The sequence below is a fragment of the Bos taurus genome, chromosome 1 (genome assembly GCF_002263795.3).
Source record: "Bos taurus isolate L1 Dominette 01449 registration number 42190680 breed Hereford chromosome 1, ARS-UCD2.0, whole genome shotgun sequence".
In the NCBI taxonomy this organism is placed as follows: Eukaryota; Metazoa; Chordata; class Mammalia; order Artiodactyla; family Bovidae; genus Bos; species Bos taurus.
The window spans coordinates 4,935,768-4,948,478 of NC_037328.1; the positions used below are offsets into that span (position 1 = coordinate 4,935,768).

At 36.3% G+C, this 12,711-nt stretch overlaps 2 protein-coding genes across 2 annotated transcripts; both read left to right on the forward strand.

The window, feature by feature from the left end:
• Positions 1 to 6,016: 6,016 nt before the first annotated feature.
• LOC785105 (keratin-associated protein 21-1) lies at positions 6,017 to 6,447 on the forward strand. The gene has a single exon (XM_002684621.2). The coding sequence runs from the start codon at positions 6,133 to 6,135 to the stop codon at positions 6,445 to 6,447; it is 315 nt and encodes a 104-aa protein (XP_002684667.1). The 5' UTR covers positions 6,017 to 6,132.
• A 4,374-nt stretch (positions 6,448 to 10,821) lies between these two features.
• Positions 10,822 to 11,436, forward strand: LOC112446981 (keratin-associated protein 21-1-like). The gene has a single exon (XM_024992946.2). It carries the CDS (start codon positions 10,871 to 10,873, stop codon positions 11,141 to 11,143), a length of 273 nt encoding a protein of 90 aa, XP_024848714.1. The 5' UTR covers positions 10,822 to 10,870; the 3' UTR covers positions 11,144 to 11,436.
• The last annotated feature ends 1,275 nt before the right edge of the window (positions 11,437 to 12,711 follow it).

Genomic DNA, 12,711 nt, shown 5'->3' on the forward strand with positions numbered 1-12,711 from the left:
CATTAATCAGAAGTTCTCAACCTTCTACAAAAATGTTCATTGTGACTTTGAAATATAATATGTCTCCTTTCTTCTAAATAATCCTCTCTAACACACTTACCTTTTTGACATGTAAAAGAGGGGAATGAGTATCATTTCTTCTGCTGTTAATATTTTCCTTGCCACCAAATTTCTTGGCTTAAAAAAAATCTATTTGTAGATCAAAACTCAGATCTGTAATCAGCTCCTGTGAGATGCCTTTCCTCCGTGTTATTGTCTGAACTGGATCATCCTCCTCTTGGTCCTGGGGCTTCCCTAGTAGCTCAGGAAAGAATCTGCTTGCAATGCAAGAGATGTAGGTTCGATCCCTGGGTCTGGAAGATGCCCTGGAGGAGGAAATGGCAACCCCCTCCAGTGTTCTTGCTTGGGAAATCCAAAGGACAGAGGGGCCTGGTGGGCTATATGTCCATGGGGTTACAAAGAGTTTGACATGACCTAGCAACTAAGCCACCACCGCCAGCACCTCCTGGTTCTTATGTGCAGACACATGTCAAAGCACTTGCCAAAGTTTATTAAAACTATGTCTTGCCTCACTAATTGAAATGTAACTTTATACCAAACATTCAACCTTTCATGACCAAACATTCAGTCATGTTGCTTTGTTTGTTGGGGTAGGGGGGCATTTTTTCTTTTTCTTTTTGCTTATCTTAGTTTCTATGTTTTACTTAAATCAACTTTTTTAGAAACTGGCAGACTCCAAAATTTAGATTATTTTTCACTGTAACAACCATGAAATCTGAATTGGAAGGGAGGATAGTCAAGATCATTCTTTCCCCTGGATATACTTGAATTTCGACAACAAAGCAATAAGTGGTGATCGAGTACTTTATGGAATGCCTTTAACAGGGATTTTCACAAGGCTGCCAACCTCAATTTTTGAGAAGTTTCATTATCAGACATTTTTCCTTCTGTTGAGAAATCATTCTACCGATTTTTCTGATATTGGTCACTGGTCTAATCTGAACACTCTGCTGTTTCATCCCTAACCATAAACATAAAGAACATATGATCCCATTCCATTCTTCTTATCCTTCAGTTTCTTACCTTTTCTGTCCGCCTTGAAATTCAAAACTATAAATTCTACTTGACAAATTCTCTGGTACAGACACTTTACTTTTCAGTACCAAAGCCAACAACTCTCTGGTCACAGTATCCCTGGATTATTGAAAAACTCTTTTATCTTTATTGCATTATTTCTAATACCTTTCCATTCAGATCTCTTTATACCATTTTAAAACAGTAAAGACAACTCCTATTCTGTGCATCCTTGAAAAACCAGCTCTGAGTACAGTCCCTGATAATTTGGACTCAATATTCTTCCATAAAAATGGATGAATCAAATCAAACATATAGTCAAACATTGGAGAGCCACATATACTGTAAAGACATTTGATTATACGATTAAATTGTATAAATGCAAATTTCTTCTTTCTAAAATGAGGCCTACCTATTTTTACATAATGTTTTCCTTATGTTTCATATCTATTTAGTGTTCTGGTTAGGAATTTTACTCAATAAATGCTATTCACTTTATCTCCCTTTCCTTTTCATTTTTCCCCTCTTGGCTATATACATTTATTTTTGTGATTATCATTTAATACATGTTATTTAAGTATGCACTTTTTAGAATCCAAACATAAATTTTAATTTTAAATATATATATATATATATATTTTGCAGTGACAAGGTGGACCTAGAAATTCTTATACAGAGTGAAGTAAGGCAGACAGTGAATGACAAATATATGATACTGCTTTCTTTAGATTTCTAAGAAATCTAAAAATAATAGTACAAATGAACCTATTTATAAAACAGAAATAGAGTCACAGAAGTAGAAAACAAGCATGGTTACCAAGGGATGGGGAGGGGAAGGGGGGATAAACTGGGAGGTTGAGAATGACATATTTACACTACTATATATAAAATAGATAACTAATAAAAATCTACTGTATAGCACAGGGAACTCTGCCCAATATTCTGTAATGACCTATATAAGAATAGAATCTAAAAAAGGAATGGATATAGGTATATATATATATAACTGATTCACTTTGCTGTATTGCAGAAACTAGCACAACATTGTCAATCAACTATACTCCAATAAAAATCAAATTTTTGAAATCTTATTTTTCTTATTCCATAGTTTTAAATTCTTGTCTAGTAATAGCTTTAAAATACCCATATTTATTTGTACTGTAATCCTGATTTAGTCTGAATTTAATGTAATAGCTTTGTAACATAAAAGAAGTCATTCTATGGTATCCACATATGTATACCCTAATTAAAAAAGCTTTTATGATGAGGAAGCAAAACCCCTCTGAATATAAATTACCTTCCTATTGACCTTTTTGCACTCTGACTAAGTGATTTTGTATAGTAATTTATTACCCAAAATACAGTGTCAACATTATGTCAACTTAATGGACATGGAATCACGCACATTTTCAAGTTCAGAAACTAAAGAATAACTTTATGTTCTATTTTTAAAGCATATGTCTTGGGAACATGTTTATGCAAAAATTTGATATTAGTATTTTTGAAACTCCACAGAAGTAAAAAGATTATTCCATAGTAGAAATATATTTTATTTCTAGGACTATGTCTATTTTGATAATTTGAATTAAGTATCATCTTGCAGTAAGGCATTTGAGTCAAGATCAAAGGCTTATTATACAGTGTGAAATATGTTCTAAATATTCCCATAATTAGGACTATATATGGACTTTTCTGGTGGCTCAGATGGTAAAGAATCTGCATGCAATGCAGAAGATATAAAAGACCTGGGTTTGATTGCTGGGTTGGAAAGATCCCCTGGAGAATGGAATGGCTATGCACTCCAGAATTCTTGCCTGGAGAATTCCATGGACAGAGGAGCCTGGCAGGCTCTAGTCACAGAGAGTCAAACACGACTGAATAGCTTTCACTTCACTTCACTTCATAGATTTCCTCCTCAGGGTATATATTTTTCTACCTTCCAATCCCTATGACTAGGAGATACCACAGACATACAAAAAATCATAAGAAAATACTGTGAACAGTTATATACTAACAAATTGGATAACCTGGAGGAAACACAAGTTTCTAGAAAGAGCATACCAAGACTGAGTTAAGAAGAAGCAAATAATTTGAACATACTGATCACCAGAAATGAAATTAAAGCAGTAGTTAAAAAAATTTCCAGGGGAATTCTACCAAACATATAGAAAATAACTTATATTTATCCTTCTCAAACTATTCCAGCTAACTGAAGATGAGGGAACATGCCCTAATTTATCCCAATACTAGACCACCATTACCTTGCTGCCAAACTAGAGAAAAACACTACAAAAAAAAAAAAAAAAAAAAAGCCCTCCACAAAATGTTAGCAAACCAAATTAAAAAATACAAAGAAGCATCATTCACTGTGATCAAGTTGAATTTAATTCTCTGTCACAAAGTCAATTAACATATGCAATCAATCACTGTGGTACACCTATGTTAACAAAAAGAAAGACAAAAAATACATGGTCACTTCAATAAATGCATAAAAATAGTTTCAAAAAAATCAGCATCCATTCAAGTTAAAAACTCTCATCAAAGTGGTTTAGGGGGAAATAGCTGAATATAATAAAGACTGTTTATGAGCAATTCACAGCCAACATAATATTCATTGGTGAAAAGGTGAAATCTTTCCTGCTAAATTCAGGAATAAGACAAGGATGCTCATTCTCACCACTTCTATTTAAAGTAGAATTGGACATTCTAGCTGCAGCAACAAGAAGAAATAAAACATATTGGAAAGAAGAGGTAACACTGTCACTACTTGCAGATGAAGTACTTTGTACAGAGAACTCGAAAGTCTCCACCAAAAACCTCTTAGAGCTAATAAGTTCATTCAGTAGATTGTATGTTACAGGATGAGTATAGAGAAATCTGTTATGTTTCTATACACTAATTATGAAATATTAGGAAGTGAAAGTAAAAAGAAATCCTATTGGTTCTACAAATGATACCTAGGAATCAACTTGAGGAAGCGAAAGAAGTATGTTCTGAAAACCATAAAACTTTGATAAAGAAAATTGAAAATTATATGCAAAAATGGAAAGATATCCCATTCCCTTGTATTGGAAAAGTTAATATTATTAAAATGGCCATAATACCCAAAGAAATCTACAGATTTAATGCAATTTCTATCCAGTACCCATGATATTTTTTACAGAACTAGACCAAAAAAATCCTAAAATTCATAGAACTAGAATAATCCTTAAATAGTTTTAAAATGTATAGAAAAATAATCTTAAAACTAGAACAACAAAAGACTACTTATTGGCAAAGCACTCTTCAGAAAAAAACGATAATGCTGGAGACATAACTCTCCCAAACTGCCTATCTTGTAAATCTACAGTAATCAAAATAGCATGGTATTGGCATAAAAAGGCACATAGAACACACAGATGGCTAACAGGAGAAGAAAAGATGTTTAATATTACCAATTATCAGAAAAATGCAAATTAAAACAATGATGCAATATCAACTCACATCTGTCAGAATACTTATCACCAAAGCAATCAGTAAATATCAGAAGTTTTAGAGGATATGGGAAAAGGAACCACTTGAACACTCTTGGGCAATGAAAATTATTGGTTCAACCACTATGGAAATCAGTATGGAGGTTCCATAAAAACCTAAAAATAGGACAGCCATATGATCCAGCAATTCTACTCCTGGGTACATATCCAGAAGAAGTGAAAACACTAACTTGAAAAGATACATACACTCCAGTGTTCCTAGCAATAATGTTTATAATATCTCACATATGGAAGCATTCAAACATCTCTCAGCTCATTTAAGAAGATATGTGTACATGTATATGTGTACATAAACACATCATGGATTATTACTCAGACATAAAAATGAGATACTACCATTTGCAGCAAAATGGAAAGATCTAGAGAATACTCTTAGTGACAGATGTTCAGGCAGAGGAATAAGGCAGATAAAGGAAGACAAATACTGTATTACTTCAGTTATATGAAGACTCTAAAAATTATAAAATGAATGCATATGTAAGACAGAAAGAGACCCAAAGATATAGAAAACAATCTTTTAGTTACGAAAGGAGATAGCAACGGGGAGGGACCAATTAGTGCCACTGGATTAGCAGATGCAAACTACTGTTTATAAAATAGATGAGCAATAAAGATATACTATATAGCATGGTGAATTATTTATTATGTTGTAATAATTTATAATGGAGTATAATATTCAAAAATACTGAATCATTATGCTGTACTCCCTAAACTAACACAATATTGTAAATCAAATATAGTTGAATAAAAAAAAAAAACTTAAAAATTTGGAACCTGCCTGATTCTGAAAATGGTGATATGAAAGTAAAGTCTATACAAGAAGATATGCAAAGAAAAGTCCACAAACAAAAAAATTTGACCACATCTTTGATGATGGAAAGGTCCGGTGTTCCTTTAGATGAGAGAACAGGGTACGTTTGGATTTAGGCATCTACAGATAGAGAATCATTTATAAATATGTAGCTATAAAACAGGATTTCTATTCTTAACACTATTGACAGTTTGGACAAGATTTTTTCTTGTTGGGGGCTTCTTTGTGAATGCAGAATCATCAGCATCTTTGGCTTCTATAAATGAATCTGCAATGATTCAAGAAAAGGGGTAGGAATATTCTTTTCTCATGGCCAGAGGCAAATGATTTAAGAAAGAAGAGAGAGAAAGGGGCAAATTTTTTCTACATTGCTTCTCACATTTTTAATATAAGATATATATTAAATGATAGGAAATTTTGGAAATGGGTATCTGTTTAGAGGCACATGATTCTACTGAAAAAATTCTCTGGCAGAGCAAATTAAAATGATGCTCTTTAAATATCTCCAAAATAACTAGCTACTTTAGGCAAATTATCGATTGTCAAAAGTGACCGGCACATGATGGTCGCTTCCATATTTGTTGTCTGTGTCAGGGAATGAATGGTTTGCTAGGCCAACTACTGACAGTATATAAAGGTCCATGGGAAGGAGAAAACACATGCACTTCAGAAACATCGCCTTGCAGTCCACCTGAATCCTCTTCCCTTGACAACATGTGTTGTAACTACTGCGGCAACTCCTGTGGCTATGGCTGTGGAAACAGCTACAGCTGTGGATTGAGCCCCTATTATGGCTGTGGTTATGGAACCAGATATGGCTGTGGATATGGGACTGGCTGTGGATATGGTTCAGGATATGGCTGTGGATTGAGCCCCTATTATGGCTGTGGATACAGCTCCCGTTATGGCTGTGGTTGTGGAACCAGATATGGCTGTGGATACGGCTCCTGCTGTGGCTGTGAATATGGCTCTGGCTACCACAGTTACGGGCCAGTCTGCTACAGGAGATGTTATTCTTCTTGCTGCTAGAATGTCAACACCTAAAACACCATTTACATCTGAAACCACACATAAGATAATGCTGATTCAAGGATTGAAAAGTCATGATTTCTATATGCAGGAAATTCCATGCAAGACAGAGCTTTGACCTTTGACTACCGTTTTTAAGATTGGCATCTTTGAGGCCTGAAGCTCCATGGTGGTATCATCTGTCTTTTTTCCAAATGTTAACCTTTCGTCCCTTAATCTCTGACTCTCTGTAGTAATGACCCAAATACCGTACTGCTGGGGAAGTCCCTTGTTATCAATAAAAATGGTTCATTGTTTCTAACAAATCTCTGTGTATTTGTTTGTGCATAATTTTTGTTTTGAGGTGTTATGGCCTCCGTTGAAACCTGAGCAAATGTGAAGCTGAACTTTGAAGTTCTTGATATAAGCATTTCTTTTTATACCTGCATCAGAAATAATGTCTTTCCCACCGATTTCTTGTTTCTCACATATTTAGGCACTCATATATAAGCACAAATAGTAGAAGGCAATGGCACCCCACTCCAGTACTCTTGCCTGGAAAATCCCATTGACGGAGGAGCCTGGTAGGCTGCAGACCATGGGGTCGCTGAGGGTCGGACCCAACTGAGCGACTTCACTTTCATTTTCACTTTAATGCATTGGAGAAGGAAATGGCAACCCACTCCAGGGTTCTTGCCTGGAGAATCCCAGGGATGGGGGAGCCTGGTGGGCTGCCATCTATGGGGTCACACAGAGTTGGACAAAACTGAAGAAACTTAGCAGCAGTATTTCAGGACTGCGCTTTGCAAATCTCTCTGTGCCTGGGATGGAGCTGGAGGTGAAACAGGAGGAATGATACTTTATTTAGGAAGTTAATGCACATTCCAAAACAAACTAGAGGTGGCCTAGGTACTTAAAGGGAATAATGGAAAGCAAGGGGAATTTCCAGCATATATGAGAAATAAGAAGCAGAGATAGGTGTCAAGCATATAAGACAAAAGAATGCATGTAAAAGTCAAACATTCTATCATATCATCTGCTTTTGATGGAAATGCAAATGTATTTGTTTGTATACACTGATGTTGAAATTGTTTCCAATCACTTAATTGATAAACAGTTCTGAGTAGTTTTGAAATGGTATCATCTTAGACACTGAAGACAAAGCAGAAAAATTAAAGAAAAATTTCCTACTCTCACAGTGTTTACATTCTAGTAGGTGAAGAATAAGAAAATAAAAAATAACTAAGATAATTTCAACTGACAGTTGGGATGTGGGAATAAAACAGTTTAGTGGGAAAGAGAGTAAGGATTGAAGCATTAAAGAGATATTTCAGGGAGGTATTTTCACCTTGTGATATTTCATGCCAATTGCAAAGAAAGATTCAAAAGGACAGTAGCAAATGTAAAGGGGGAAAAGAAGTCCATGAAGTTTTGGAAGAATATGATTTAGTAAGCATGTATGAGATAGCTTATATATCCAGTAAAGAGTCTTCACAAAGTAACTCTTAACATACCTTCAAAATCTGAAATGTTGTGACTCCCTTAGTTAAAGAGGGCTTCCTTGGTGGCTCAGACAGTAAAGAATCTGCCTGCAGTGCAGACCTGGGCTCAGTCCTAGGGTTGGGAAGATCCCCTGCAGAAGGCAATGACTATCCAACCCAGTATTCCTGCCTGAAGTATTCCATGGATAGAAGAGCCTGGTGGGCTACAGTCCATGGGGTTGCAAACAGTTGGACACATCTGGACAACTAACACTTTCATACTTTCACTAGTTAAAGAACACTTGAGACATTCAGCTCAGTGAAATGACAAAATGGTAATAATCAATCCAAATATCTATTAGTTTGTAAATGACACACAAATATTTGAACAGAAATTTGACTTAATCTATCAATTTTTTATTAGAGAAATATTAATTGAGCCCAACTTATGTGCAAGGTATTATAACCAGAGCTGGTTATTCCATGATGCACAGAATAGAGGTGGTTCTGCAGGCATCATTAGGTATGCAGAGGCTTGAGTGAAAAGGTTTAGAAATAATGAAATAAAGATGGAAGACTTTTCAGTAACCCAGGGAAATTGTGGCCATAAATTCTGCTTTGGCAGCGGCATTGAAAAGCAAAGTGTCTACTATAGAGAATTTGTGAAACAAACTTATAATTTCAAATTGCAAGGAGGACAGGAAATTTAAGAAAACTGAAGCATAATGATGATTGGAATGAAGATATTTTTTCTTTATGCCTATCATTCCTTATTAAACATAGAGTCATAAGATTATACCAGTGATCAACAGAAGAAAAAAAAGGTTGAATGATTTCTCAGCTGAAGGATTAATGCCTAACACTGAAAATTTTCACAAAGAGATCAGAAGCTTGATGAATGTTCCCTCTGAAAGCATTCAATAAAGTACTGGATCACCACTCATTTCACTGTTGAAATTTGAGTGTACAATAGAAGACTTCATGATACTTATTGTAAAAAATATAAAGTATTGAAATCTGCTTGATTATGAAAGATAGTGGTACACTTAAGCAAGTGAGATAAGCAAAAACAATACACCCCCAACTTTAATACAGAAAAAGCAAGAGAGTTCCAGAAAAACATCTACTTCTGCCTTATTGACTATGCCAAAGCCTTTGACTGTGTGGATTACAACAAACTGTTGAAAATTCTGAAACAGATGGGAATACCAGACCTCCTTAGCCATCTCATGAGAAATCTGTATCCAGGTCAAGAAGCAACAGTTAGAACTGGACATGGAACAATGAACTGGCTCTAAATTGGGAAAGGAGTAAGTCAAGGCTGTATACTGTTACCCTGCTTATTTAACTTCTAAGCAGAGTACACCATGCAAAATGCCAGGTAGATGAAGCACAAGCTGGAATCCAGATTGCTGGGAGAATCATCAATAACCTCATATATGAGATGACACCACCCTTATGGCAGAAAGTGAAGAGGAACTGAAGAGCCTCTTGATGAAAGTGAAAGTGGAGAATGAAAACTCCACCTAAAACTCAACATTTAAAAAACTAAGATCATGGAACCTGGTCCCATCACTTCATGGCAAATAGTAGGGGAAACAATGGAAACAGTGAGAGACTTTATTTTCTTGGGCTCCAAAATCACTGCAGATGGTGACTGCAGCCATGAAATTAAAAGACGCTTGCTCCTTGGAAGAAAATCTATGACCAACCTAGACAGTATATTAAAAAGCAAAGACACTACTTTGCCAACAAAGGTCTATCTAGTTAAAGCTATGGTTTTTCCAGTCGTCATGTGTGGATGTGAGAGTTGGACTATAAAGAAAACTGAATGCCAAAAATTGATGCTTTTCAACTGTGTAGAAGACTATTGAGAGTCCCTTGGACTGCAAGAAGATCAGATCAGTCCATCCTAAAGGAAATCAGTCCTGAATATTCATTGAAAGGACTGATCCTAAAGTTAAAGCTCCAATACTTTGGCTACCTGATGTGAAGAACTGACTCAATGGAAAAGACCCTGAGGCTGAGAAAGATTGAAGGCAGCAGGAGAACAGGACAACAGAGGATGAGATGGTTGGATGGCCTCACCAACTCAATGGACATGAGTTTGAGCAAGCTCTGGGTGTTGGTGATGGACAGGTACCCTGGCTTGCTGCAGTCCATGAGGTGGCAAAAAGTAAGACATGACTGAGCAACTGAATTGAACTGAACTGAACTGAAACTTAAAAAGCTACACATTTTTTGGCTACATTTTGCATTAGAAAGTTTAGATGTTTAGTTTGGAGTGAGAAGGAAGAGTGTGTTTGGATTTAAACATCCATAGAGAGAGAAACGTATTTGCAAACACACAGCTATACTGTAATATTTCTATTCTCAGTAGTACTGACATTCTGGATTATTTTTCTTTTGGTTATCACATGTTGTTCTGTGCCCTGGAGAATTAGGAGCATCCTTGAGTTCTACAACAAGATGCCAATTGGTATCTGGGTGAAGAACTCTGGCAAGAAGCTACAATGATTCAAGAAAATGAACAGACATATTTGTTTTCAAGTGATCAGAGGTAGATGTGAAAATAAAAAAGACAAAGTTAAGGGAATTTCTTTTAACATTTCCTCCCAAGCCTTTTAAAATAAGATATATACTAAATGATAAGAGGTTTTGAAAATGGGTGTCTGTGTTTGGGCACATGATTCTAGTGAGAAATTCTTTGGCAGAGGAAAATTAAAATGATGCTCTTTAAATGAAATGAGTCTCCAAAATAAGAAGCTATTTTAAGCAAAGCATTATTGGTCAACAGTGACTGGCTCATAATGTTGCTTCCATATTTGCTGCCTGTGTCAGGGAATGAATGGTATGTCCTGCCAATTAGTGACAGTATATAAAGATCCAAGGGAAGGAGAAGACACACACACACTTCAGAAACATCGCCTTGCAGTCCACCTGAACCCTCTTGCCTTGACAACATGTGTTGTAGCTACTACGGCAACTCCTGTGGCTATGGCTGTGGAAAGAGCTACAGCTGTGGGTTCAGCCCCTATTATGGCTGTGGTTATGGAAGTAGATATGGCTGTGGATACGGCTCAGGATACGGCTGTGGATATGGGACAGGATATGGCTGTGGATTTGGCCCCTATTATGGCTATGGCTACGGAACCAGATATGGCTGTGGATATGGCTCTGGCTATGGCAGCTACTGGCCAGTTTGCTACAGGAGATGTTATTCTTCTTGCTTCTAGAACAGCACTAACTAAGCCCTTTTTGCTTCTGAGATGAAGCATCTAAAGATAATGCCGATTCAAGGATTTATAACCCAGGATTTCCACTTGCAAGAAATCACATGCCTGACAGAAGCTTTGACCTGTAAATACCCACTTCAGATTGGTGTCTTTGAGCCCTGAATCTTCTTGGTAGTATCTCTGACTCTTTTGCAAATGTTACTCTTTATTCTCTGATTCTCTGTTACGACTGTATTGATGATCCTAACAAAATCACTTGTTCTCAATAAAAATAGTTCATTGTTTCTATCAAATCTCTGCGTACTTGCTTGGGAATTAGTCTTTTTCCAGGCATTGTAGACTCAGTTGAACATTGGGCAAACGTGATGCATGTAGTTTGAGCTCTTCTTCGATATAATGCAAACATTTCTTTCATATCTGTGTCAGAAGTAATGTCTTCTCCACCTGTTTCTTGTATCTTATGTTCTCAAGTACTCACATACCCAAGCACAAATCTCCCAGTATTTCTGAACTGTGCTTTGTAAATCCCACTGTGTCTAGGATGGAACTAAAGAGCAAAGAGGAGGAAGAATGCCACTTTCTTCAGGAAGTTGATGCAAAGTCCAAGGTAGACAAAAGACGACCTGAGAGCTTAAAAGAATGGAAGAGACACTCTCCACGTTCATGAGAATTAGCATTAGATACAGGAATTAAGAACACGAGAATAAGGAACTAAGCAACAGAAAAGTAATAATAGAAATATACTCATATGTCTGTTTTGATGTAATTGCCTATGTATTTGCATATACTGAGGTTGAGGAAATTGATTTCAATCACTTAAGTGACAGTTTTGAATATTTTTGAAAGGGTGTCAAATTAGACAGTGAAGGCAATGTAGGTAAATTAAAGACAAGCCTCTTGCTTTTAGTGTTTATAATCCAGCATGTACATATAGAAAAACAAACAGCATAAATAATTTAGATAATTTGAAACTGACAATTGGAGTGGAGGGAATAAAATAGCTAAATGCAAAAGAGAGTAAAAGTTGTATTAAAGAGCTACTTCAGGGAGGTATTTTGAACTTGTGACAAATGAGCTGATGTGAATCGCAAAGAAAGGGCAGTAGCAAGTGTAAATGGGAGAAAATTTATGAAGTTTTGTAACAATATCATTTGTTAGGCAGGCATGAGATAATTCACACATCTAGAAAAGAGTTTTCATAAAGTAACTCCTAACATACCTTCAAAATCTGAAACGTTGTGACTCCCTTAGTTAAAGAGGGCTTCCTTGGTAGCTCAGACAGTAAAGAATCTGCCTGCAGCGCAGACCTGGGGTCAATACTTGGGTTGGGAAGACCCCCTGCAGAAGGCAATGACTATCCAACCCAATACTCCTGCCTGAAGTATCCCATGGTTAGAGGAGCCTGGCGGGCTACAGTCCATGGGGTTGCAAAGAGTTGGACACATCTGGACAACTAACACTTTCATACTTTTACTAGTTAAAGAACACTTGAGACATTCAGCTCAGTGAAATGACAAAATGGTGATAACCAATCCAAATATCTATTAGTTTGTAAATGACACACAAAT

Excerpts from the sequence above, each read along its gene's own strand:
- LOC112446981 (XM_024992946.2), top strand. The coding sequence starts at position 10,871 with ATGTGTTGTAGCTACTACGGCAACTCCTGTGGCTATGGCTGTGGAAAG.
- LOC785105 (XM_002684621.2), top strand. The coding sequence starts at position 6,133 with ATGTGTTGTAACTACTGCGGCAACTCCTGTGGCTATGGCTGTGGAAAC.